Below are 27742 nucleotides of genomic sequence, written 5' to 3'. Positions count from 1 at the left end.
TATTTGGTGCCCGACAAGGGTGTCTTATTTTTTTGGTCAAGATATTAGTTAGACCCATGGTATGTTAAGGGAAAGCTTAACTTTGCCAGAAAGCATTAACCCCTTCACGTCATAAGGCAAATATTTACGTTACTTACCATATAAGTCGTGTCCCTGACTTTTATGCGGGCTCCAGCACTGAGTACGCAACTTTCCCCGCACACGACAGCTGATTTAATCGTCGGTCACGTGCCTTTAACAGCCGCAGGTGGATTGGTGCTCCACCCGCGGCTGTTAACCAGTTCAATCCCACTGTCGATCTTGGACAGCAGGATTTAACACACGCTAGCTGGAAATGTTACCCAAGCGTGTACTATGGTAGAGTTAATTCCTAGTTCCGGCTGGAGAGACCAGGGTCCCTTATTCTGCCAATATTGTGGGAGTCCCTGCTTTGGGATTCCCACTTACTCAGCATCTATCGCCAGTGGATCTGCTGTTAAAAGGAACCCTTCAAATAAAACCGTTATGTTGTGGAATGGCGGAACATAATAAATAAGGAATTAATTTTTATTTTTTTTCCTTTTACTAAAATAATAACTGCAGTAAAGCTATCAAGTTATCAGATATTCACACATTACCAATATAAAAAAAACCACGAGCAGCACAATGAAATATTTGGCTATTTTATAAAATAGAGAATTGATCATTCACTACAGGTTTATGATCGCTCTCGTGGGGTTTTTCTCATTGTTCGTAGCTTTACATCTTCTGCACTAAAGCCTAGACAGGACATCTCAGTGTAATATACCGGGTCACGAGGCTAGCCTTTCACATACACATTAAATAACAACAATTCCTAAATACGCGTCCTTTATAAGGAAATCCTGCACGATCCGTCGTCACATTGACTACAGATCACGGCTACTTAGGGTCCCGGTTCATATACACCGAATTCTTCACAATCACTCATCACTATGTTGGCAGGAGGAGCAAAAGCTTCTAATACCATTTTTTATATCATCTCATTTTGGTGCACCCAGAATCACTGCACCACTAGTCGTTTTGTTGCACACAATCACTGCACCACTAGTCGTTTTGGTGCACCCAGAATCACTGCACCACTAGTCGTTTTGGTGCACCCAGAATCACTGCACCACTAGCCATTTTGGTGCACCCGTAATAAATGACCCCCTAGTTATTTTGGTGCACCCAGAATCACTGCACTCCCTATGAGTTTTGGTGCACACAAATCACTGCACCTCCTGTCATTTTAGTGAACTCATAACCAATGACCCTCTAGTTATTTTGGTGCACTCAGAATCACTGCACCACTAGTCATTTTGGTGCACCCAGAATCAATGACCCCGTATGAGTTTTGGGTGCACACAATCATTGAACCTCTATGCATTTTGGTGCACCCAGAAGCACTACACCACTAGTCATTTTGGTGCACCTGTAATAAATGACCCCCTAGTTATTTTGGTGCACACAGAAACACTGCACCCCCTAGTCATTGTGCTCTTTTTGAAAAATTACTTAAGAGATTTTGGGGAATATTTTTTTGGGGGGTGGATCAAGAATCCTACAGCCACTAAATGTACCGCCTGCATCTATTAATAAACCAGTCGCCCTCCAGTGGCAGTGGGTGTAAGAAGTGTTGCTCTCTAGTGGTAAAGACTTGTTTTGCGCCATCTTTCTAGGACAGTTGACGGCGCTCCCCAGTCTGACAGCTATCCAAGTAGAGGGGCTGGGGCACAGTGCCCTGAACCCTGGGAAACGGCTGGAACGTCAGATCTCTGCGGGGTCCTCCTACGAAAGGACCATACTATGCTTTGTAACATCCCAGTGTGCGGTCTACTGCCGAGGTCTCACACTCATCTACAGTGATCTACAGTTAGTTTCCCATGTGGGTTATGGCGCCTATAAAGATGTCTGCAGTCTCTTCCTCCGACGACTTCTGCGTGGCTCGGACTTCTTACATGTGCGGTCAACTAGTGAACGGTCTTAGTCTGAATCCGTCTCCAGATCGGAAGATTCCTGCTGCTGTAGCATCCTCTGTGCCGCCTCGTCTAAAGCCTCCAGTCTCCCATCGGATGTTACGCCCATCGGCTGGATGATTTGTTCTCTGTACACACACACAAACAAAAAATTTTTTTTAAAAGTTGATGAAAAGTGACTTAAGACGTATTAAGCTAAAAAAATTGTTTTTTTTGCAATATATTGAAAAAAATGGCAAATAATTCCAAGAGGGGTGAAATGAAAAAAAACAAAAAGAAAAAAAAAAGGAATTCTGCCATTGTGAGTTTTTTTCGCAACATGGTCAACAACTTCAGGTCAGTAGGATTGCTATCAAACTTGTATATTTTTTCTCGTATTTTACAGCTTTTAAATAATTCAGAATATTTACAGTGGGTACAGAAAGTATTCCTTTACATTTTTCACTGTTGGTAAATTGTTTGGTAAATTCAAAAAAGTTCCTTTTTTTTCTTATTAATGTGCACTCTGACTCCATCTTGTCTGACAAAACAGAAATGTGGTATTTTTTGCAAATTTATTAAAAAAGAAAAACTGAAATCTCACATGATCATAAGTATTCAGACCCTTTGCTCAGTATTGAGTAGAAGCACCTTTTGAGCTCGTACAGCCATGAGTCTTCTTGGGAATGATGCAACAAGTTTTTCGCCCCTGGATTTGGGGATCCTCGGCCATTCTTCCTTGCAGACCCTCTCCAGTTCCGTCAGGTTGGATGGTGAACGTTGGTGGACGCCATTTTCAGGTCTCTCCAGAGATGCTCCATTGGGTTTAGGTCAGGGCTCTGACTGGGCCAGTCAAGAATGGGCACAGACTTGTTCTGAAGCTGCTCGTTTGTTATTTTAGCTGTGCGCTTAGGGTCATTGTCTTGTTGGAAGGTGAACCTTCGGCCAAGTCTGAGGTCCACAGCACTCTGGAAGAGGTTTTCATCCAGAATATCTCTGTACTTGGCCGGATTCATGTTTCCTTCTATGACGACCAGTCGTCCTGTCCCTGCAGCAGAAAAACACCCCATAGCATGATGCTGCCACCACCATGTTTCACTGTCGGGATTGTTTTGGGCAGGTGATGAGCAGTGCCTGGTTTTCTCCACACATACCGCTTACAATTATCACCAAAAACATCTATCTTCATCTCATCAGACCAGAGAATCTTATTTCTCATAGTCTTGGAGTCCTTCATGTGTTTGTTTTTTTTTAGCAAACTCTATGCGGCTTTCATGTCTTGCACTGAGGAGAGGCTTCCGTCGGGCCACTCTGCCATAAAGGCCTGACTGGTGGAGGGTGCAGTGATAGATGACTTTGTAGAACTTTCTCCCATCTCCCTACTGCATCTCTGGAGCTCAGCCACACTGATCGTGGGGTTTTTCTTTACCTCTCTCACCAAGGCTCTTCTCCCACGATTGCTCAGTTTGGCTGGACGGCCCGGTATAGGAAGACTTCTGGTGGTCCCAAACTTCTTCCATTTAAGGATTATGGAGGCCACTGTGCTCTTTGGTACCTTGAGTACTGCAGAAATTCTGTTGTAACCTTGGCCAGTTCTGTGCCTTGCCACAATTCTGTCTCTGAGCTCCTTGGCCAGTTCCTTTGGCCTCATGATTCTCATTTGGTCTGACATGCACTGTGAGCTGTGAGGTCTTATATAGACAGGTGTGCGTCTTCCCAAATCAAGTCCTATCAGTTTAATTAAACATAGCTGGCCTCCAATGAAGCAGTAGAACCATCTCAAGGAGGATCACAGGGAAATGGACAGCATGTGACTTAAATAGGAGTGTCTGAGCAAAGGGTCTGAAGACTTATGACCATGTGATTTCAGTTTTTCCTTTTTTAATAAACTTTCAAAACATTACTGAGAGTGCAGATTGTACATTAATGAGAAAAAATGAACTTTTTTTGAATTTACCAAATGGCTGCAATGAAACAGAGGGATAAATTTAAAGGGGTCTGAATACTTTCCGTACTCACTGTATATATTTGTTTTGTGATTTTCTAAGACTTGCAACTTTTTCATTGATGGAGCTGTGTTCGGGGTAGTTTTTTTATGTGACAAACTGTAGTTTTTATTCGTATTTTATCACTTAATTTTTTTGTGGGGGGGGGAGGGGTGACTGAATGGTCAGAAAAATATATATATATTTTGTTTTTTCCCCATTACAATGTTTACCTTATGAACTAAAATCCCCATTCCTGTAATCTCATAGGTCAGCGACGGACAGGACTGGCCCACAGGAGAAGAGGAAAATCCTCTGGTGGGCCACTACTGAGCAGTACTTGGCACTATATACTTGAATCACTACGTACAGACAAAGGCGGCATCTTATTATTTGAACAATCTACCTAGTTCATGATTATAACAAATCTGGGATTGAGGATAATGTCACATTTGCATGTAGCTGAAAAGTGGGGCCCTGGAGATGGTTACTGGTGGGCCCTTGGCACCCCAATCCAACACTGGGCAGGACTATGTAACTGGTTAAACAGGTGAGACTGGAGCTGGCTGCAATAACTGCTGTATAACACGGCCGGCACCAGCTGTATATGGAGCAGGCTCAACATCTGAGCTCGCTGTATACACACGCATGTGACATCTACCACACATCCGATGTAAAAAAAAAAAAAGGATTACAATGGGTCCTCCAACCACCTTTAGGACCATTTAGGGAACACGGGGTCCTGCCTCTGAGACAAATGGAGCAACTTCAGGTCCAAAACGATTCTATGCGAAACGCGTTGCTCGGCAACGTAAGCAGCTATTCTACAATCATACCACCGGGTGGCGCTGTGACATCTAAGAAAACAGCTAATATGATATTGTCCTGTCCCAGCCCAATTAGTTAAAAAATATATATATATATATAATGAATCTGTGGCATCAAACAAAGAATATAAAGAGAAGAGTAGTCCAAGTGATGGATCTCTCACCGAGACAGTTTGTCGAACATGCTGACCAGCTTCATAGCCTCATACTCTTTCTGCTCGTCCGTCATCCCGTCCATAGGGTTAGGCTGCTTCTCTTCTACACGTCCGGTCACAGGGTTAATGCTTCATGGAGGTTTACAAAGTAAAATTCCATTTTAATTCATAAGAAGAAGTATACAACAACATTTCCTATTAAATGAGGTGGAGGTTACAAGATCAAAAATGAAGTCTGAGATCTCAGAGCCCCACTGATTGGTAAAAAGGATTATACCTCTGACACCACTGAAGAAATATGAGGAAATCTAGATTTCCCCATTAACATGACAAAGGATAATGACTCACGTATTTCAATTTTACTGTGATTGCTCAACTCCTATCCTACATCCACTACATACAGGTCCTTCTCAAAAAATTAGCATATAGTGTTAAATTTCATTATTTACCATAATGTAATGATTACAATTAAACTTTCATATATTATAGATTCATTATCCACCAACTGAAATTTGTCAGGTCTTTTATTGTTTTAATACTGATGATTTTGGCATACAACTCCTGATAACCCAAAAAACCTGTCTCAATAAATTAGCATATTTCACCCATCCAATCAAATAAAAGTGTTTTTTAATAACAAACAAAAAAACCATCAAATAATAATGTTCAGTTATGCACTCAATACTTGGTCGGGAATCCTTTGGCAGAAATGACTGCTTCAATGCGGCGTGGCATGGAGGCAATCAGCCTGTGACACTGCTGAGATGTTATGGAGGCCCAGGATGCTTCAATAGCGGCCTTAAGCTCATCCAGAGTGTTGGGTCTTGCGTCTCTCAACTTTCTCTTCACAATATCCCACAGATTCTCTATGGGGTTCAGGTCAGGAGAGTTGGCAGGCCAATTGAGCACAGTAATACCATGGTCAGTAAACCATTTACCAGTGGTTTTGGCACTGTGAGCAGGTGCCAGGTCGTGCTGAAAAATGAAATCTTCATCTCCATAAAGCATTTCAGCCGATGGAAGCATGAAGTGCTCCAAAATCTCCTGATAGCTAGCTGCATTGACCCTGCCCTTGATGAAACACAGTGGACCAACACCAGCAGCTGACATGGCACCCCACACCATCACTGACTGTGGGTACTTGACACTGGACTTCAGGCATTTTGGCATTTCCTTCTCCCCAGTCTTCCTCCAGACTCTGGCACCTTGATTTCCGAATGACATGCAAAATTTGCTTTCATCAGAAAAAAGTACTTGGGACCACTTAGCAACAGTCCAGTGCTGCTTCTCTGTAGCCCAGGTCAGGCGCCTCTGCCGCTGTTTATGGTTCAAAAGTGGCTTTACCTGGGGAATGCGGCACCTGTAGCCCATTTCCTGCACACGCCTGTGCACGGTGGCTCTGGATGTTTCCACACCAGACTCAGTCCACTGCTTCCTCAGGTTCCCCAAGGTCTGGAATCGGTCCTTCTCCACAATCTTCCTCAGGGTCCGGTCTCCTCTTCTCGTTGTACAGCGTTTTCTGCCACATTGTTTCCTTCCAACAGACTTACCATTGAGGTGCCTTGATACAGCACTCTGGGAACAGCCTATTTGTTGAGAAATTTCTTTCTGGGTCTTACCCTCTTGCTTGAGGGTGTCAATGATGGCCTTCTTGACATCTGTCAGGTCGCTAGTCTTACCCATGATGGGGGTTTTGAGTAATGAACCAGGCAGGGAGTTTATAAAAGCCTCAGGTATCTTTTGCATGTGTTTAGAGTTAATTAGTTGATTCAGAAGATTAGGGTAATAGGTCGTTTAGAGAACCTTTTCTTGATATGCTAATTTATTGAGACAGGTTTTTTGGGTTATCAGGAGTTGTATGCCAAAATCATCAGTATTAAAACAATAAAAGACCTGACAAATTTCAGTTGGTGGATAATGAATCTATAATATATGAAAGTTTAATTGTAATCATTACATTATGGTAAATAATGAAATTTAACACTATATGCTAATTTTTTGAGAAGGACCTGTATATACTCCACATCCTCAACACTGAAATTTCCACAACAACAAGGAAAATAGTGAATAAGATGGAAATCACAGGATGGAAACGTTACTCCTCTGCAAATTATGGAAAACTAAAGACTAAATTCAATTAAGAGTATGAGCAATGTGCAAAAATCCCAGCACTTCCAGCCTCGGCCACTATGGGGCACATCTGAGACATTATTGATCCGTGATTACAAAGGAGCTGCCAGCAGCGGATCTTGGTGATTTGCCCGAATGCATTCAGCGGCAGAACCTTCCTCAGATGAACATTTTAATAATGTCCCTGCAATTATGTATATATATATATATATCTCTACTCAACACAAATATATATCACCCCACTAGGAGAAAATGGTAAATGAGAGCACTTACTTAGGTTTGGCTTCTCTGTATTCTTCGGTGTCTGTGTCTTCATCCTCAGAATATCGTCCTTCTCCTCGTCCGCCCGCCAGCAATCCCCGGGCAGCAAGCAGGCCAGCAGCGTTACCGTATCCAGTGTATTTTACAAAACGAGATACTGTATGATGAGAGGCAAAACAATCACGTTTGCATCAAGAGTAGAGAATATGGTATAGCAAGGACAGACAAAACCAAGATGCCAAAATCCAGCGCCAATTGTTGCAACAGCTCCAAGTGTTTTACTTCAATTCAAGAATTTTAAAAGGGTTGTCCAGCTTCAAAGATTATTCCCCAATAGGCTCAGGGACACACAAAATAACTAAACCATTACTCAAGCTCTAGGGGTCCATTCTCCACCTTCTGTTGCTGCTCCAATCTTTGCTCATGGGCTACAACAGTGAAGTCATGTCGACAGCACTGCAGTCAATCACTGAGCTCAGTGATCTTGTTGTGGTAGATGGAAAGAGACTATGGGGTATTATTTTTTGTAACAGGACAACCCCTTAATTTTACAGTAATAATCCATTTATTTCCTCTTTGTCACAGTATAAAGGAGATGGTTTTAGACTCACAAAACCAAACTGCGCAGCGCCACATCGCCAGCCCTTCCCCCTTGTCAGTCAGTGATATCCCCAGCCCTTCCCCCTTGTCAGCGACTGCCCCTCACCCTTGTCAGTGCATGATTGCCATCCCTTCTCCCTTCTCAACGACATCGCCAACCCTTCCCCTTCTCAGCATCACATCGCCAGCCCTTCCCCTTCTCATTGCCACATCGCCAGCCCTTCCCCTTCTCAGCATCACATCGCCAGCCCTTCCCCTTCTCAGCGCCACATCGCCAGCCCTTCCCCTTCTCAGCATCACATCGCCAGCCCTTCCCCTTCTCATTGCCACATCGCCAGCCCTTCCCCTTCTCAGCATCACATCGCCAGCCCTTCCTCTTATCAGCATCACATCGCCAGCCCTTCCTCTTATCAGCATCACACCGCCAGCCCTTCCCCTTCTCAGCGCCACATCGCCAGCCCTTCCCCTTCTCAGCATCACATCGCCAGCCCTTCTCCTTCTCAGCATCACATCGCCAGCCCTTCCTCTTATCAGCATCACATCGCCAGCCCTTCCCCTTCTCAGCATCACATCGCCAGCCCTTCCCCTTCTCAGCATCACATCGCCAGCCCTTCCCCTTCTCAGCATCACATCGCCAGCCCTTCCCCGTATCAGCACCACATCGCCAGCCCTTCCCCTTCTCAGCATCACATCGCCAGCCCTTCCCCTTCTCAGCATCACATCGCCAGCCCTTCCCCTTCTCAGCATCACATCGCCAGCCCTTCCCCTTCTCAGCATCACATCGCCAGCCCTTCCCCTTCTCAGCATCACATCGCCAGCCCTTCCCCTTCTCAGCATCACATCGCCAGCCCTTCCCCTTCTCAGCATCACATCGCCAGCCCTTCCCCTTCTCAGCATCACATCGCCAGCCCTTCCCCTTCTCAGCATCACATCGCCAGCCCTTCTCAGCATCACATCGCCAGCCCTTCCCCTTCTCAGCATCACATCGCCAGCCCTTCCCCTTCTCAGCATCACATCGCCAGCCCTTCCCCTTCTCAGCATCACATCGCCAGCCCTTCTCAGCATCACATCGCCAGCCCTTCTCCTTCTCAGCATCACATCGCCAGCCCTTCCCCTTCTCAGCATCACATCGCCAGCCCTTCCCCTTCTCAGCATCACATCGCCAGCCCTTCCCCTTCTCAGCATCACATCGCCAGCCCTTCCCCTTCTCAGCATCACATCGCCAGCCCTTCCCCTTCTCAGCATCACATCGCCAGCCCTTCTCAGCATCACATCGCCAGCCCTTCCCCTTCTCAGCATCACATCGCCAGCCCTTCTCCTTCTCAGCATCACATCGCCAGCCCTTCCCCTTCTCAGCATCACATCGCCAGCCCTTCTCAGCATCACATCGCCAGCCCTTCTCCTTCTCAGCATCACATCGCCAGCCCTTCCCCTTCTCAGCATCACATCGCCAGCCCCTCTCCTTCTCAGCATCACATCGCCAGCCCTTCCCCTTCTCAGCATCACATCGCCAGCCCTTCTCCTTCTCAGCATCACATCGCCAGCCCTTCCCCTTCTCAGCATCACATCGCCAGCCCTTCTCAGCATCACATCGCCAGCCCTTCCCCTTCTCAGCATCACATCGCCAGCCCTTCCCCTTCTCAGCATCACATCGCCAGCCCTTCCCCTTCTCAGCATCACATCGCCAGCCCTTCCCCTTCTCAGCATCACATCGCCAGCCCTTCCCCTTCTCAGCATCACATCGCCAGCCCTTCCCCTTCTCCGCATCACATCGCCAGCCCTTCCCCTTCTCAGCATCACATCGCCAGCCCTTCCCCTTCTCAGCATCACATCGCCAGCCCTTCCCCTTCAGTGTGATTGATATGTAACACTTGGCATCATTACAAGGTGGAAGGGTCCTCTGTTACTTACCATTTTCTTTACAAAGGACAAACAGGAATTCGGCCGCACAATGTTTTACATCTGTGTCCACATGGGTCATCAGACGGACTAGCTTATTGCGCAGGGTATTCCCAACTTCCGGGCGGTTCTTTACATCTCTCAGAGGAGGCAAGACCTGAAAGTCAGACATTCTGGTAAGCAACTTTGTAAATATGAGGAATTTCTTAAATTCTGCTTTGTAAGAACGTTTCCCTAACCAACGGTCAATGTAGGGACCTCATGTGATCAGCTGTAATCTGTGATCAGCAAGTGTGTAATTCCCCTGCAGTGCCCCCACTGGGGAAATAAAGAATTACACAATATTATATTATTGTTTTTCCCTGTCGAAAAACGAGGGTCTTGAATGGAGACCTACTTTATTAGGGTTTTTGAAAATGTCATTGTTAATGAAAGTCCTTAATTTGTCTAAATCACACGGTGGCCTATGAGAAGTTGTAACTAACAGTTCAGGTTGAGAGATGATGGTGGGGGAGCAGCCAGTCACTTTCTCACCTTAGCCCGGAGAAACTTTCGAGTCTCTCGATGGACTCGTGAACTTTCTGTAAGGAGGTTCAAAACAGGAGTCAGCGTTTCTCGCAACTTGTGACCCTGCAGAGAGAAAAAAAAAAAAAGGAAAATATAAGGAAGCTGATTGAAATTTGGAGACAGCAAAAAAAGGGGAAAAAAAATTAGATAAAAAGAACAAAGAAAAGAAAAAGGAGGACTAGAGATAGTGAGAAGGAAAGACGAGAAAAAAAGAAAAAAGGCGAGGGAGTACACGAGAGGGGAAAAAAAAAAAAAGAACAAGAGAGCAAATAGAAAAGAGGAGACACAAAAGGATAAAGCAAGAAGAAAAAGAAAAATTAGAGAGAGAGAAGGAAAGATGATGGGAGAGAAAACGACAAGAGAACACGCAAGAGAAAAATTAGAAAAGAGGAAGGCAAGAAAGAATAAAAAAGAAAACGAGAAAAAAAACAGGCGAGGATAAAGGAAGAAGTATAAATAAAAAAAGCATAGAAAATAAAAAAAAAGAGAATTAAAAGAGGGATAAAAAAAAAGGGAGGAAGGGAAAAAAATGAGTAAAACTCAAAAAAAAAATAGAATAAATATCCAGCAACTGAGATGGTTACAGAAATGAAGCCCATGTCATGGAGAACCTTGAAAGCTCAAGCAGAACAGGAGATATTTTTGAGACTAAGGCGGCGAGGCTTCCTTTTCACATACCCTGTCCAGCCTCCGATCCAGGAACTGCAGCAGAACCTCCACAGTGTCCATATTCATGCCCATGTACTCCACAGAGCCGAGTTCCACCTTAGGGGTCAGCAGGACGTCCAGACACATGAGGGGCAGGTTCACGAGAAGGTTCACCGTGTGCCTGCACAGAATGCAGAGGTCACCGACTATGCTGCCAGGACTTCTGGAAAGTCCTCCAGCTTCCTCCACCCACACCACAAGGACTGACAGCCCTCACTACGCATTATGGGACTGGCAACAAATATTTTTATACCAATGGCAGTTTTGCCAAAATTTATGACAAATCTCCCTTTTTACGAGAGTCAAGACTCTTACCCATGGAATTCCTCCGTCCTGTCTTCTCCGTCACTTTGTCGGAGTAAGCAGTGCCTGAGAATAGCTGCCAGGTGGCGATAGAGAGCTGCATCTTCCTGCGATTAACAGGCGAAAAAGTGAGAGAAAAAATGAGAAAAATAAGTGAAACCACAATGAACTACAACCTGAAACATCCACAATCCTATCTGTCAATGTTAGTATTATTTTTATGCATTATTTGTATGGTGTCCAATTTCCCTTTAAATCATAGATCGCAACAGTGAGGTTTGGAAGCAGTAGCAGAAGGTTTAATTTTCTAAATAAACGAGATAGGCGATGATAAAGCTGGACAACGTGCTGACCATTGGTGCACGGCAGGTGAAATAATGATCTATAGGTTAGAACGAAGACGAGGTGCCAAGTATAGATAGAAAATCTGCTGCCTTTCAATAATGAGATGACTCTGCTGACTCTGTCCCAATCTATACAGAAAATCTGATAAGTGAGAAGGTGAAATAATAAAGTCTAACATGTTACTCTAGCGTGAACATATCTAAGGCATAGGGGATGTCTCACGACAGACATTTTGCTTTTTGCCAGGTCATATTATTTAGACGGGTTTGTCTTTCACTTGGGAAAAAGAAGAGATCATGTGACACTAGTTAAAAAAAAAAAAAAAACCTCTCACTAGAGGACAGTGTAGCCTGTGAGTTATGATCCGGACCATTCTGGGTAAAGAAGATGAAGAATTCCTCCTTTTACACGCAAAGAAACAAAACTGAAAAACATAAGTGGGAGCAAGTAGAAAAACAAAAACAAAAAAACAAAAAAAAAAAAAAAGGAAAAAAAAATTAAAGTTTATATTTTACGCTTTTTTTTTCTATTTTAGCCATTTTATTAAAATATATAAGGGTTTTCCGAGCTTGCCTTTAATTTTTTTTTATTAGTGCACAGAATTGATAATGTAATAAAAACCAGCCTTACTTTACTCTCCTGATAATTTTTTATTTTTTTTTGACATGGCGCATTGCACGACTAGAGAACGTGACTACTGAACCCAGTGACTGACTGCAGTGGTCCACAAGCTGTAGTTATAAACGTGCAGTGCTGGTGAAGGATGGGGGTAGATAAAGATATATTTTTTTTCTTTTAAACAGAACAAATCTGTGCACTAAAATAATTTAACCCCTTTAAATCGTGCTCTATTTTTTGGCCATTTACTTTCAGACAAGCAAAATAATTGCAGACGATCCTTCTACAGAAGATAAGTCCCATAGAGTACTGCTGCCCATCTGGAAGCGAAAGAGAAAGCATTCACAAGTGTTCACATTTCCTACAGTGCCTCCACAGGCAAAATAGAGAATTACATGTTGCTCCTTAACCTCTTCACGACATGCGCCGTACTAGTACGGCGCATGTCGTGTCTCTCCCCTTGATGTGGGCTCTGGCGGTGAGCTGCTGGCACATGTTTGAACAACTGACATGTGCCCCAAACAGCCGCAGGTGGAATCGCGATCCATCCGTGGCTGTTAACTAGTTAAATGTTGTTGTCAATGTCAAGACATTTCCAGGAGGAATAATAGAGGAACAACAAAAGGGGGGAAAAAAGCATTTACTAAGATAGGATGTACTCCCGATAGGATGCAACTCCTGGCATTGCCATCTTTTGTTCGCTCGGACCAATTGTGGACAACCCCTTTAATTAATAACAGCCTTAATGAATAATCCTATAATATGCCCGTAATACATTTTCCTCGGCCAGCTAGAATGCGGCTGTGCTGACCTCCCATAAGAGGGTCCATAATGTTTACATTCAGCGCTCCGAGGCTCTCATTAATAAGAACGATTATAGCGGTAATTAATGTAAATTGCTCTGAGTAATTTCCAGTTAATTAAGTTTTGCGAAGTGGCAGAAACCAGAAATATCCAGGCAGGGAAGGGACACGGACAATGCCAGAAACAGGTCATCTACCAATTCCTCTTAAAAGGGAATTTGTCAGAAAGATCTCACCTCCCAAACTAATTATATATGCGTGCAGCTTTCTCAAAGACAAGCTCAGTAACACCTTTACATGGCCAGTCCGTTCCTCCCTTACTGAGAAATTAGTGTTTGAAAAGATATGCAAATGAGGCTGAAGGACTATGATAGATCTGAACCCTCTGTCACTCCAACTCTATTCCCCACCCAGTGCTGCCGCCTCCTGCTTGTGAAGTCAAACAGAACAGAGACTGTCAGTCAAGCAGGAGGCGGGGGCGCTGGGCAGTGAAGGGAGCTGGAGTGACAGAGGCTTGAGATCTACCAAATAGCTCTAAAATGTAGGTAAAAAGCATATATTTTAGATGCCAGTAACTATTGGGAGTGAAGGGATAATGCACACAGTGATGTCACAACAGAAGAAACATGCAAACACAGGGAGCGTGCAAACGGCCTTCAGCCGGGGGGTGTGAGTCACAGGATCCTCTGGGGCGTGTCTTTAGGCTGTTTTGTATAAATACAAAAGACCATAAAACTTTAGCTTTTAATAAAAAAAAAATGTGCACATCTCTGGAACTGTATGGCGGATTTAGAAAAACAAACACTCAGGGGAGTAGGGAGAATAAGTATTAGCAGTTTTTTTAAGTAAAAGAATAAGGCAAAAAGTAATGCTGCAAAGAAACTATGCGCTTAGCAGGAGTGACCTTATGGAACCATAGTAAAATTAAAAGGGGATGTTCACTTTCTGGACAGCGGGACCCAAATTGTGCCATTCACATGCCTGTTCCATATCTGACATTTTCATTAATGGAGAGCGAGCAAGCATGTGTGGCCACTATTAGGAATAGGGATCGGCAGTGGTCCAATTTGCAAAACACCCCTCACCTCATCGACTTCCCTGCGGCTGATATCAAAGGTGATATTAAAGAGAGTCTTTAGGATTTCCATCACCCTTTCAGTTTCTTCTTTGCCCAACGGTGCCGCTAAGCGATCCGTTACCACCTCGTAGATGTCGGACCATTTCAAGGCCAGAGTGCTTTCCAGTGCATCGGTCAGGAGACTGACACCTCTCAACTCTCGGGCGAGCTGTCTCCGCACATCCACCCTCAGAGCCGTGAGAAGGAAGAGCAAGCGAAGGTCGAAGAACTTGCTCTCGTGCGATGACCTGGTCTCATTGTAAAGCTTCAGTCGGCGAGCCAAGCCACACACCAGACGCAGCTCGGTGGCCACTTCTTGTGCCTCAACACTGTTGTATACGATATTACAGAGACCCTTCAGAGCTTCCACTGCGCTCTCGCTGTCTGGGATAAGAGGCACCTCCATCTCCTCAGAGTAGTCCAGGCCGGCATATCTGGCCAAGATCTGCATTGCGGAACGACTGGTGAAAGGGGCCAATCCATATTTGTCTCTGGATAGGATGCGGATGGTCTCCAGGCAGGCCATCTGGCAGGAAGGCTGCAGATCTCGCTCCAGGAACTTGATCACCACTTCTCCAAGTTTCTAAGGGCAAAAGAAGAGCAGAGGTTTCCGTTAATTTGAAGCCACCGGGTACTTCTAAGGTTGGAGGTAGTTGTAATAAAAAGGAGCATTAGAACTACACTCAGTAACTTTCCCAAATGGACCCCTAACTAGAACGAGTCTTTAATAGTATTGGTCTTCTCATAAAGGGGGCAAATGGACATTTTGGGCTCTGTTGCAACTGTACCCTTGCACCCACTATAGTTATGCCCCTGACTACTGCATTGTCAGGTAAAGGCTTTATATTTTAAAGGGTTATTCCTAGAGTTGGTGTGAAATGGTTCACCCAACCCAATCCACCTGTGGCCGTTGGAACAGGAGCCGTGAGAGCGGTCTCTTACCGCCCAGGAATCCATAGCTCATCTTTTAATTAGATGACCTTGCACAACGTCATTGTTGCAGTGGTCGCGCCAAGCCGGCTAATCAAAAGAAGAGCAGTAAGGAGGTCTTCATGGCTCCAGAACAACGTCATGGTCAATGACCAGGTCTTGCAAATCGATTTGCACCAACTCTATCAGTAGGACATGCCATCACTTTATGATTCATAGGCGTACGACCTCTAGAAGCTGGAGAATGATGGGACCACAGTGCTGGTGTAATGCACAACTTAAGTTTACCCTGAGAAGCGGCAACCACCAGACAACCTAGGACTTGTAGCTGGTGCACAAAAAGTGGATTAGATGCTGAGAAAGACTGAAGGGTGAAACAGAGGTGGCTCCATTCTCAATCAGAGGTGGGACCCTACCGATCATACAGCAATGGCAAATCTTAGGCCCTTTGAGGTTGCTTGCCCTCCAGCCACAGACACAATCCTTATCCACTTTGCACTAGGACGTAAGAGGACCACCCATTGTGGGACTTTACCCTAATTATGTTTTTTTGAATGGTTTTGACAGAACCTGTACACAATCAACAGTTCATCGTTTTTCCACCTGTTTGTCTCACCTGTCGCAGTTTAAGATCATGATCCTCCGAATAATCCGAGTCATAGTCAGAGTTTGACTTGGGGACTCCGTCCCGGAATCGCTTTGTCCTGAACTACGGGTATTAACGGGGTGTGAAAATGAAGATGGAAAACAAAGGAGGATTCAGGCGATAGGGATCAGCTAATGATTCTAAAATGGCACTCTAGTTCTACTACTAACCCCCATCACTTTACAGGACCCTGGGAATTAGGATATAGAAGCACGGAAGACATCAACTACGTGAGAAACCGTAAGGGCAGTCGAAACTAACAGCAAAAACAGTCACATGAAAGGCTACCGAAGGGTTAAGTGCATCCTATATTTTATGAAAAGAACCAAGAATTAAAGTCCTATTAGCGATTCTAGATATTCTCATACAATAGACTTCTATCCTCCAGAGTCCTTAAGTAATTGCTAAATTTTAGGACTTAAAAAATATAGATTTGCGAAAAATATAAAAAGTATAAGATGAGCCGGCTCATTCATACGAATATCCTCACCCGGGCCTCTTTCCGCTGTGTGATCCGAGAGTGGAGAACAATGTAGGATGGAGTAGGGAGTCAGTCGCGATAATATACCCCAAATACAACTTACAAGAGTCAAACAGTCATCTAGATATTTTGTTTTCAGCACGTTAAAGAAAATGTGTCATAAAAAAAAAGGCTAGTGTACCTTTTGTTGTTGCATTTATTAAATTTTTTTAGCAATTTTCTATACCACAAATATCTTTATACGATCCAGAACACTACAAAGGCCCATACGACGGCCCAACATGCAGGTGTGGGCCCAGTTCCAAATTTTGCAGCGGGACCCATCGGACTCCGGTGACGCCTCTGTTCACCTGGTCAGTAGATGATCTGGGAGACCCCCTCCAATCTGATAGTGGGAACTAAAAGTCTTGTGGCAACAGATCGAGGTTTACACCCTCGCGTCCTGTACCCAATACTCAATAGGGGGTATTTCTACTCCCAATGTGTTGAGTTATTGCATTCTTCTATGTTATGAAAGGTTAATGTTTTCGTGCTTCTCCCGATGTAGATCTGTACTGAGTCACCTATTTAGAGCGCTCATTGCCTCTTTATGACCAGTGAAGAATGGTTCCTTATAAAGAGATAGAATAGATTCGACTTGGACCAAACCTTCAGCTGACGCCCATTTTGCATTGACGATGGATAGGTTCTATCCTACCCAACCCCGGGCATAACTGTGACGACACCACTTTGTGATCACTGAGAACTCGGCATCAGCCAGAAGAAAAACAATCCATGTCTGTTCAATTTCATAAATGGCAGTCTGTCACTATGGGTTACAATGGCCTGACTTCCAGGCACTTCGGTATAAACATATCTAACACTGCCGAGGAATATTTCACTGTGGAAATATAGGACGTGGTCAGCAGCACTAGAATATCAGTATGTGACTGCCATCATGAACTTCTGCACCCCATACAGTCAAGGAGTTTAGGAGGATGGGGGACATAGGGGGTCACACTGGCTGAGGCTCAGAGGGGGGAAAAAGACAAGATGCCAGGGGGAGAGTAAAGGGGAGTCACTACGAGGTAAGGTTGTGATGGGGTAATCGAAGTGGTAGGAGGCAATTAGAGGATAATAGGACGGGATGAGCAGAAAGTGTCAGCAGGAGTGGGATTCAGCCTGGCGGAGGAAAGGGAAGACATTAGGTGGCAGAACTTTGTGGCAAAAACATGGAGGTAGGGAGGAAAAGGATGTAAGCTGGAGGGAGGTGGTGATGGGGTATAGCTGCCCTGTCAGAAGATGTTCCAGAGAACAAGGAAGTGGGATGCAAAGAGGAGTCCCTAGGCAATGGGGTACGGGGTGGAAGGCAAAGAGGAGCAACGAGGTAATGGGGCACGGCGTGGAGAGCAAAGAGGAGCCACTAGGCAATGGGGCACGGGGTGGAGAGCAAAGAGAAGCCACGAGGTAATGGGGCACGGGGTGGAGAGCAAAGAGGAGCCACTAGGTGGGGCACAAGGTAGAGAGCAAGGAGGAGCCACTAGATAATGGGGCATGGGGTGGAGAGCAAAGAGAAGCTACTTGGTAATGGGGTACGGGGTGGAGAGCAAAGAGGAGCCACTAGGTAATGGGGCACGGGGTGGAGAGCAAAGAGGAGCCACTAGATAATGGGGCATGGGGTGGAGAGCAAAGAGAAGCCACGAGGTAATGGGGCACAGGGTGGAGCACAAAGAGGAGCCACTAGGTAATGGGGCACGGGGTGGAAGGCAAAGAGGAGCAACGAGGTAATGAGGCACGGCGTGGAGAGCAAAGAGGAGCCACTAGGCAATGGGGCACGGGGTGGAAAGCAAAGAGGAGCCATTATGTACTGGGGCACAGGGTGGAGAACAAAGAGGAGTCCACTAGGTAATAGGGCACAGGGTGGAGAGCAAAGCGGAACCACTAGGTAATGGGGCATGGGGTTAAGAGCAACGAGGAGCCATTATGTAATGGGGCTCGGGGTGGAAAATAAAAAGGAACCACTAGGTAATGGGGCACGGGGTGAAGAGCAAAGAGGAGCCACCAAACAGAGCATGATGGTGAGAAGCAGAAGAGTGCCTCTAAGTAATGGGGAATGTGGATGCAAAGCAAAAAGGGAGCAACTAAGTAATGGGGCATTCCGAAAAAAAAAAAAAATTCTTGCAGCCGGGCCCTTGGCAGTACTAGTCTAACAGCCCCCAGAATCCCACTAAAAAGCAGAAATAAAGCTTTGCGGTGCCAAATATCTGACAAGGCGCCCTCCATGGTCAGGTACTGCCCCGGGCCTTAACTGCATTTCTAAACACAGGAAAGCATAATTATATCCTGGAAACTCCCTAGAGAAGGTCAGGTTGATTCACGAAATTCACTTGGGCTGGTCACCCGCAGAATACAATGGGTGAATGACTGGCTAATATCTGCTTCAATTTAAAAACTAATGTAACCCAAATAAATTAATCTACCAATTAAAAATCGGACAAACTGCACAAGTCCATATTTTACAGCCCATGTTCGGGCGACAATTTCAGTATGAGGTTGCTAGTTTGGGGGTCAGGACAGATGTGGATGCGCTGGATATTGTTGTGGCCGAAACATGTACCGTAAACCATGATTGCAAAAATGCAACTGGCAATCAATCATCCCAATATATCTTTGCAACCAATTTACGGTATTTGTCCTAAGAAGCAAAAAAAAAAAAAAAAAAAAAAAGGCGACATGTGCAAATGCACGAAGACCTATATAATATGTGCCCGGATTTACTCCGGTCACATATTAGTGTGCATGATGTGCCCATCATCCCGTGCACACAACGCTACGGCAGTCTACTCCTAGACTACTGCATTATGTTACCTCTTCCAGCTCCTCTTGCTGCAATTCAAAGAAAAGGAAAAAAATAGGGGGCGGTGGATAATATAACAGTAGAAGAATGATGTACAAAGGTACTCAACCCATAGGAACTGGGACAAAGGCAGACAAAACAAATCATAAATATGGCCGCAATTGTTGCCACATATACAGGTGCCCCAATCTTCACATTAGTCGCCCCGATGCAAACTCAAAAGGAGAGAGTGCAACCAAAAAGGTTAAAAAAAAAAAAAAAAAAGTAGAATCTGCAAAGACATGTGCATGATGTTAACGTTAACCTATAAAAAAACGGTCTCACCTTTCTCTGTTCCCTCTGCTCGGAATTGAAGAAGAAACATTGTGAATTCTGGAAAAAAAAAAAAAAGAAAATCACATTAATTCACCAAGACAAAAAAAAAAAAAATAGTTATTCTATAAATAAAATGGAATTTGAAGGACAAAAAAAAAAAAAAATAGTCCAGTTCATCGTTGCACTGACTCTATATTATTAACAGAAAATAATAAACATTCTGCTGAAATTGTACAGTAATTATGGGAAATCCTGCAAATTTGACACTTCCTATAAATAGTCTCGTATCGGATTAGAAGTCATCTGCCCAATCTGCCGCTTGACTCGCTCGCCCTCAACAGCATAAATTTTTGCAGAAAAGCAGAGACATAACAAACAACGGCAATAACAACAACAATGGCGGCGGCGGCAACAACAACGTAGCCCTGCCAGAATTCAGAGATCGAATGTAAAAGAATCTCATTATGTTAAAACAATCCTACGGTATTTTGGGGTGAAAAAGGTGGCAACAATGATTTATCAAATATCCACAGACTAGAGAATGGGGTCCCAAAGTCCCCTGAGTAGACGAACAGTAATGAGCCTATGAAACCAAAACACCACGGACATCTACGCGACCGATGATACGACTGTCTGTCCTTTCCATAGAAGTAAAAGGCAACTGTTCCAGTCAAGGTCAGGACTGATGAAGGTAGCCGCCTGTTCACACAGGGGAGTTTAGGACCCTCTGTGAACAAAAGATAGAGGGGTTTTTAACTAAATACATTTATCACCTAACAGAACAAAAAATAGACGTAGAAAAGAGATAGATTCATTGGATATTTTTCTCATCACAGTCCAAAAGTGATGCTCCTGATTTTTTTTTTCTTCCTTAAATTTTTTTTTTTTTCTTAAATCCAACATATGGTTGCAGAGTTATGGACCTTTTTATTTAGGGCAGATATATATATTTTTTACCAACGGGGTGTGGCTAGAAGATTCAGGCTGCTCTGCATAATTACCTGGTGATCAACTTTGTAAAGACCCTAAAAATTTGCATTAAAAAAAAAAAATGTTCTCTGGAACTGTTTGGCGGATTAAAAAAATAAAAAAAAATAAAAAATACCTAGGGGCGCAGCGGGAATAAATTAAGAACAAAAAGTGGACACGCAAGACCTAGCGACAAGTTTTTTTTATTTTTATTTAGAAGAATGTATTAATTGCTACTCCCTGCTCAATCCCCTATTTCAGGTCTGGTGAATTTGACCGTTATAATAAAGTCTCATGCTGGGTGATGACATTTCTGACTTATTAGGTTACAAAATCGTTGTTAAACTATTAGAATGGATTTTAAAATTATTTGGACGAAAAAAAAAAACAAAAACGCAGATACCTCAGATCCATCACCTTTGGGGAACTAACAGAAAATATGAATATTGATTTTGGGTTATCCCCATCTTCGTAAATATGTACTGTTGGATAGTTGGTGTAGTTACAAGCAACTTTGCAATTTACTGCCCATCAAAATTTTCAGCCGTTCTAAAGATATTAACAACTTTTCTTTTGTTTACAGCCGGTTACTTTGGAGACCGACCATCGCTGCCAGACAGCAGAACATGTGCAGTACTTACAAGCTCTTTTCTATTGACCTTGTAAGCACAGTTTTAAATCCGGCCAGGATCGCTGGACTGCGCTGTTCCTTCCTAATCCCGACCAGCTTCATATAAGTGCTTACAAGTTAGATAGAATCGGTGGTCGGTCTCCTAGACAACGAACTGTAAATAAAAGTGTTAATATCTCAAGAACGGCTGCAAATTTTAACAAGCATTAAATTGCAAAAATTCTTCTTTTTACAAGCACAATAGGACAATACACATCTATGAAGACGGGAGTAACCCTTTCATTTCTTAACAATACATCAGCATAAGGGTTTTTTGGGGGGTTTCAACATTGATATGAGCAGTTTTCCTATAGTACAGGCCAAAAGTTTGGACACACCTTCTCATTTAAAGATTTTTCTGTATTTTCATGACTATGAAAATTGTACATTCACACTGAAGGCATCAAAATTATGAATTAACACATGTCGAATTATATACTTAACAAAAAAGTGTGAAACAACTGAAATTATGTCTTATATTCTAGGTTCTTCAAAGTAGCCACCTTTTGCTTTGATGACTGCTTTGCACACTCTTGCCATTCTCTTGATGAGCTTCAAGAGGTAGTCACCAGAAATGGTCTTCCAACAATCTTGAAGTAGTTCCCAGAGATGCTTAGCACTTGTTGGCCCTTTTGCCTTCACTTTGCGGTCCAGCTCACCCCAAACCATCTCGATTGGGTTCAGGTCTGGTGACTGTGGAGGCCAGGTCATCTGGCGTAGCCCCCCATCACTCTCCTTCTTGGTCAAATAGCCCTTACACAGCCTGGAGGTGTGTTTGGGGTCATTGTCCTGTTGAAAAATAAATGATGGTCCAACTAAACGCAAACCGGATGGAATAGCATGCCGCTGCAAGATGCTGTGGTAGCCATGCTGGTTCAGTATGCCTTCAATTTTGAATAAATCCCCAACAGCGTCACTAGCAAAGCCCCCCACACCACCACACCTCCTCCTCCATGCTTCACGGTGGGAACCAGGCATGTAGAGTCCATCCATTCACCTTTTCTGCGTCACACAAAGACACGGTGGTTGGAACCAAAGATCTCAAATTTGGACTCATCAGACCAAAGCACAGATTTCCACTGGTCTAATGTCCATTCCTTGTGTAATTTAGCCCAAACAAGTCTCTTCTGCGTGTTGCCTGTTCTTAGCAGTGGTTTCCTAGCAGCTATTTTACCATGAAGGCCTGCTGCACAAAGTCTCCTCTAACAGTTGTTGTAGAGATGTGTCTGCTGCTAGAACTCTGTGTGGCATTGACCTGGTCTCTAATCTGAGTTTCTGTTAACCTGCGATTTCTGAGGCTGGTGACACGGATAAACTTATCCTCAGAAGCAGAGGTGACTCTTGGTCTTCCTTTCCTGGGGCGATCCTCATGTGAGCCAATTTCTTTGTAGCGCTTGATGGCTTTTGCCACTGCACTTGTGGACACTTTCAAAGTTTTCCCAATTTTTCGGACTGACTGACCTTCATTTCTTAAAGTAATGATGGCCACTTGTTTTTCTTTACTTAGAATTTGTATTATGGCAAGAAAAAAGCAGCTAACAGTCTATTCAGTAGGACTCAACTGTGTATCCACCAGACTTCTGATTAACACAACTGATGGTCCCAACCCTATTTATAAGGCAAGAAATCCCACTTATTAAACATGACAGGGCACACCTGTGAAGTGAAAACTATTCCCGGTGACTCCCTCTTGAAGCTCATCAAGAGAATGCCAAGAGTGTGCAAAGCAGTCATCAAAGCAACAGGCGGCTACTTTGAAGAACCTAGAATATAAGACATAACAAAAAAAGTGTGAAACAACTGAAATTAAGTATATAATTCCACATGTGTTAATTCATAGTTTTGATGCCTTCAAGTGTGAATGTACAATTTTCAGTCATGAAAATACAGAGAAATCTTTAAATGAGAAGGTGTGTCCAAACTTTTGGTCTGTACTTTATATATATATGAAAAATATGTGGTTTTATTGTACAATGTTTGATATGAAAAAAAAGAGAAAAAAAAACTTCTTGGCAAACAGCAGCTGCACATACACGAGGTAAACAATCACATATTATCTCTATCCTGGGCGCCTACCGGGAACAATTAAACCTTGTTTATGATGAACAGATCTATCTATTCACAGGAAAAACAGAGAGAAGTGAGAAGAGAGTGTAAACTCCTGGCTGCCACATGCGTGTAGTCTCTAGGCCGAGACGTCAATATGGAGGTGGTAGACGACACCGAGTACTGCAGATCACGGCCCCCACACACAGCGTTTAGTATGAATGCTGTGTACGGATGACTGAGGGCACCGATGCGGGGAAATTCTTTAAAGTCATGACTTTGCAACTAAATTTGCATGTAACGGCCATTTTGTATTGTGGAAAAATAGGCATACAAGACATGTGGACTGCTGGATGGCAGTACGTGATACATAATGATTCAGACAGCCAGGTTTTACGGTCTGTATGCGGACCACAATGAGCAGACTGACCGAGGGTCTTCTTCCTGGTTCAGAAGACCTGCGATCAGTCTACAAATTGTGGTCCGCACACTGAATTTAGCTCAAATTCCACAGAAAGGGCTAATTTATAGGGGGCCCATATTTTCTCATCCATATTGAGACCACGTCTGACCGCAGGCTTCGTGGACTGAAGTAACAACATCATACATGAGGCTGTTGGCTCAGACAGAGACTTGCCATCATAAAATAGATGAGAGGATATTGCAGCTTTAAGGCTATACAAAAAGGTCCCCCACGAAAAAAAAAAAAAGAATTGTGCCTTTTTTTCGGACAACCTCGTTTTGACACTTTAGGGGGTTCAGGTGAACACAATATCGACTAGTATAACTGTATCAGGCTACTAGTTTTTGCATAGCAACATACTAGGCCTCATTTATGAAAACTGGCTGACCATAGCAACCAATCAGAGCACAGCTTTAATATATTCAACAGCTGAAGTGAAATGAAAGCCGAGCCGTGATTGGTTGTTATAGACAATAAAGACAGAGTTCTGTTGATGGAGGATTTCCACAGAAATCAAATTGGCAAAGTCCGACTCTGCTTTACTGACAGAAATATTTGCGTTTTGTGTGTTTAACTTGAGGAGATATTTGCATTTTGTAGGCGAACATGTCTACAAGTGAAACCATATTTTTTGCCCCCTTTGAGTCAATCCCACAAACTGACAAGGAGGCGACGTTCACAGGAGAGTATTTTGGATCCGTTTTCAAAACGGACCGCGCTAGAACCAATGCCTTGTTAGTTCACATGAAACGTTTTCCCACCTAAACAGATAATCGCCTTTATTAGGAAAAAAAATGACGTGGGATTTCACAATCTTTATGTTTCGCTGTGTAAAAAGTTATTGAAAAGGCAAATCAAAAGCAGCATCCAAGAAGGCCGCACTTCTGCAAAAATAGCTGCCAGAAATGAAAACGAAAACGTTTGAAGACCAATTTATCTACAGGGTAGAAATCCTGGTTAAATCTCAAACAGCACGACATCAAATGTCACTAAAGACAAAGCTTCCTCCTACGGCAGCTGTTAATATTTCATGATGTGGAATTGTTCACCACAAGGTTACATTCGACCCATTTTCAGCATCACAGAAACATGCTGCCATTAGCAAAAAAAAAAAAAAACAGTCAAAATTTTGCACACAGTTTACCCAGGAGAGTCTCATGTTACGATAACGGAGGCATGATTTCTGTGGTGGGGGCACACGCATCGGTAGCAGAGATTTTCCACTGCATGTGTTATTGCTGTGCGTTGCAAAGTGCGAAACCTGTCCCCCACCCCATCGTTACAAAGGGCGAAACCGGCACAGCCCCCCGTGGCAAAGGGCGAAACCGGCACAGCCCCCCGTGGCAAAGGGCGAAACCGGCACAGCCCCCCGTGGCAAAGGGCGAAACCGGCACAGCCCCCCGTGGCAAAGGGCGAAACCGGCACAGCCCCCCGTGGCAAAGGGCGAAACCGGCACAGCCCCCCGTGGCAAAGGGCGAAACCGGCACAGCCCCCCGTGGCAAAGGGCGAAACCGGCACAGCCCCCCGTGGCAAAGGGCGAAACCGGCACAGCCCCCCGTGGCAAAGGGCGAAACCGGCACAGCCCCCCGTGGCAAAGGGCGAAACCGGCACAGCCCCCCGTGGCAAAGGGCGAAACCGGCACAGCCCCCCATGGCAAAGGGCGAAACCGGCACAGCCCCCCGTGTGCTGCCTTGTTATCTCGGTCTCTGATGCCAGTTAGTTACTATGCAGAGCGCAGCAGTCGAGATGAGTTTGTCATTTGCCGTTGCACTCTGCATAGGCACCAATCAGGACAATATTGAATCCTTTGCACTGCAAAACTTCTGCCTCTCCTCTCACTTGTACTTTTGTGAGAGGACAGGGACCTGTTGGAACAGCTGCCCTAAATTTTCACAAAACATCCCCTGTATAAACAAATTAAAGAAAATAAAAAACAAAAACAAAACACTAACATAATAAATTGTACATTTATATACACTTTTTCCAATCCTAACTAGGGATATAAAATGGCTACAATGTATATAAAAAAAAAAAAATCCCACGTGGAATTTTCGGAAAGCAGAAATCTGTGTGCAGCCGAACCTAACACACTCCTAAGGGCAAGGTGACCCGGAAACGTCTCATGTGATGGACTACGAGGATCCAAGTGGGAATTCTCCGCTCAGACGGCATCATCCAATCGCATGCTCTCCACCCACACGGTTTCCCTCTCTACCTAATTAACGTGGCGCACGCTACCGGGTCTCACGCTTGCCACATCCCCATCAATCACACAGCAGAAAACTCATTAAATAAATAAAATAAAAAAAATTCAGGGTGCCTAGACGAGAATGATAAATGACTATACTGGGGGGGGGAAAAAATCTGTTATAATTGCAAGCTATTATTTTACAGTGGAAAAAGTAGGAAAGTGGATCAATAAAAAAGGCTAAATAGGGAGTGGCGGCGCACTGCCATCCAAGAAACTAATAGATTTATGGCCAAGGAAGGATTGGATCACATTGTGCCATGTGGAAAGTCAGCCACACAGATGCCAGCATGGGGCAGACACAGATAGCCAAATAGTGTGCACACCTATCTATATAATATTGACCGCATGTATGACTGCTATTCTACAGGGGTCACCCCTCCATTATTGTGCAGAATGGGGTCTCGGAGGTGGAACGACCAATATAGACATGATCTGTTTTTCATTCTAGAAACACCCCTTTAACCCTGCTGTGGAGTCGGTAAGCCAAACTTCAGATTCCGACTCCTCAATTTCCATGACACCGACTCTGACTCCATGACTGACTCCGACTTCGCAGCCCTGAAATCACCAGTGATCCCAAATATCAGCCTCCTTTTTGCTTGACATCAAAGAAAAAAAAAAAAAAAGTAGACAACTAGGAGTTTTAATGATCAGTAAGATATTATTTTGATTTTTGGAGAAAAACCTAAGTCAATTTTTTTTTTCCCTAGAAACAGCGCCACCCCTGCCATTAGGTATTGTCTGGTATTGCACCACATCCCTATTAAAGTGCATAGCGCTAAGCTGCAACCTTACACATCCGGTGGATTAGTATGACCCTGTCGGCTATTCTTAATTAACCCAGTCATATCCGATCAAGCAATTACCAACTTGCACTTGTAGTTCTCCAAACATAGCAAGGGTCGCTTCGTCGGAGACGTAAAACTAGCAAAATGTGTCATCACCCAACTAATAATACATAACTATTTGCCACATTAGTCACTGATGATATGAGTACAGTTATTTTTAGGAATAAAGGGTATTTTTAGGACAAAATGAAAAAAAATAAAAAGGATTAATGTACTGTAGATGGGATTTGCATGCAATCCCTCCACCCCCAGATCTAGGGATAGAAGCAGGCAATCCTATAAGTGCTTGCCACCTCCTCCCTGCATCCAGACATGATCCTTATTGCTGCCCTGGTGCTTGCCTTACCTCCTTGTTATACTCCAGCAGGGCTTTATGCACCAGCTCCTGCTCTCCAGTCTCCAGCTTGTCTAGGATGGCATCCAGGTCCATGGCTGGGAGGGAAGAGTGTGTGCCTGCTGCTTGCCCTGTGCTTGCAGGAAGTGGCCCAGTCTGCTCCTCTTCCTCCTGCTCAGCACTGACACAGTGACGTCACGGCAGGCGGGGATTGCCTGGGAGCTGAGCTGTCAATCATCCCTGCAGCTCCCAACTCAGGGCAATCAATGTCCTCTATTACTCTGGAGCAAATGCAATAATCTGTGTGTGAGCCTCATATCTGCACTGGCAATTGTGCTGACAGTCTCCTTTAATATGGATTAGAAAAAAAATATCTAAAAAAAATAAGTGCACTCCCCACCCACCCCCAGCAGGAAAAAAAATTACTCTCTTTTTTTTATCATTTCCAATGTTGTTGAATCTTACAAAGAACATACAGTCAGGTCATTAGGAAATTAAAGCTGGAAACGGTATCGGCCACATGTTCCGTCTTCTAGTCTGCACCTAAAAACCCCTCTAGGGCCTTCCCCTGAGAGACCGCTTCATTGTCTATCTCACCTGTCCCTTTTTATTGTTTACCCCATTTTTTTAATTTATTTTATTTTACACACTTATATAGCGTCATTCATTTCCAAAACACT

At 44.1% G+C, this 27742-nt stretch overlaps 1 protein-coding gene across 2 annotated transcripts; it reads right to left on the bottom strand.

Annotated features, from left to right (window-relative positions):
• Positions 1 to 532: 532 nt before the first annotated feature.
• On the bottom strand, positions 533 to 27244 carry RIC8A (RIC8 guanine nucleotide exchange factor A). Of its 2 annotated transcripts, XM_069742497.1 has the most exons (11): positions 27075 to 27244; positions 19491 to 19538; positions 15820 to 15912; positions 14242 to 14856; positions 11403 to 11497; positions 11058 to 11208; positions 10347 to 10442; positions 9825 to 9969; positions 7326 to 7470; positions 4932 to 5051; positions 533 to 2104 (listed from the first exon to the last, which is right to left on the bottom strand). In XM_069742497.1, exons 1-11 carry the CDS (start codon positions 27156 to 27158, stop codon positions 1984 to 1986), a joined length of 1713 nt encoding a protein of 570 aa, XP_069598598.1. In that variant the 5' UTR covers positions 27159 to 27244; the 3' UTR covers positions 533 to 1983. The 2 variants fall into 2 exon arrangements, with proteins under 2 accessions (XP_069598598.1, XP_069598599.1); XM_069742498.1 differs by lacking the exon at positions 15820 to 15912.
• Between the last annotated feature and the right edge of the window lie 498 nt (positions 27245 to 27742).

This window comes from Ranitomeya imitator, chromosome 10, assembly GCF_032444005.1.
Source record: "Ranitomeya imitator isolate aRanImi1 chromosome 10, aRanImi1.pri, whole genome shotgun sequence".
In the NCBI taxonomy this organism is placed as follows: Eukaryota; Metazoa; Chordata; class Amphibia; order Anura; family Dendrobatidae; genus Ranitomeya; species Ranitomeya imitator.
The sequence above is the reverse complement of the archived record's forward strand: the minus strand, read 5'-3'. Positions and strand labels throughout refer to the sequence as shown.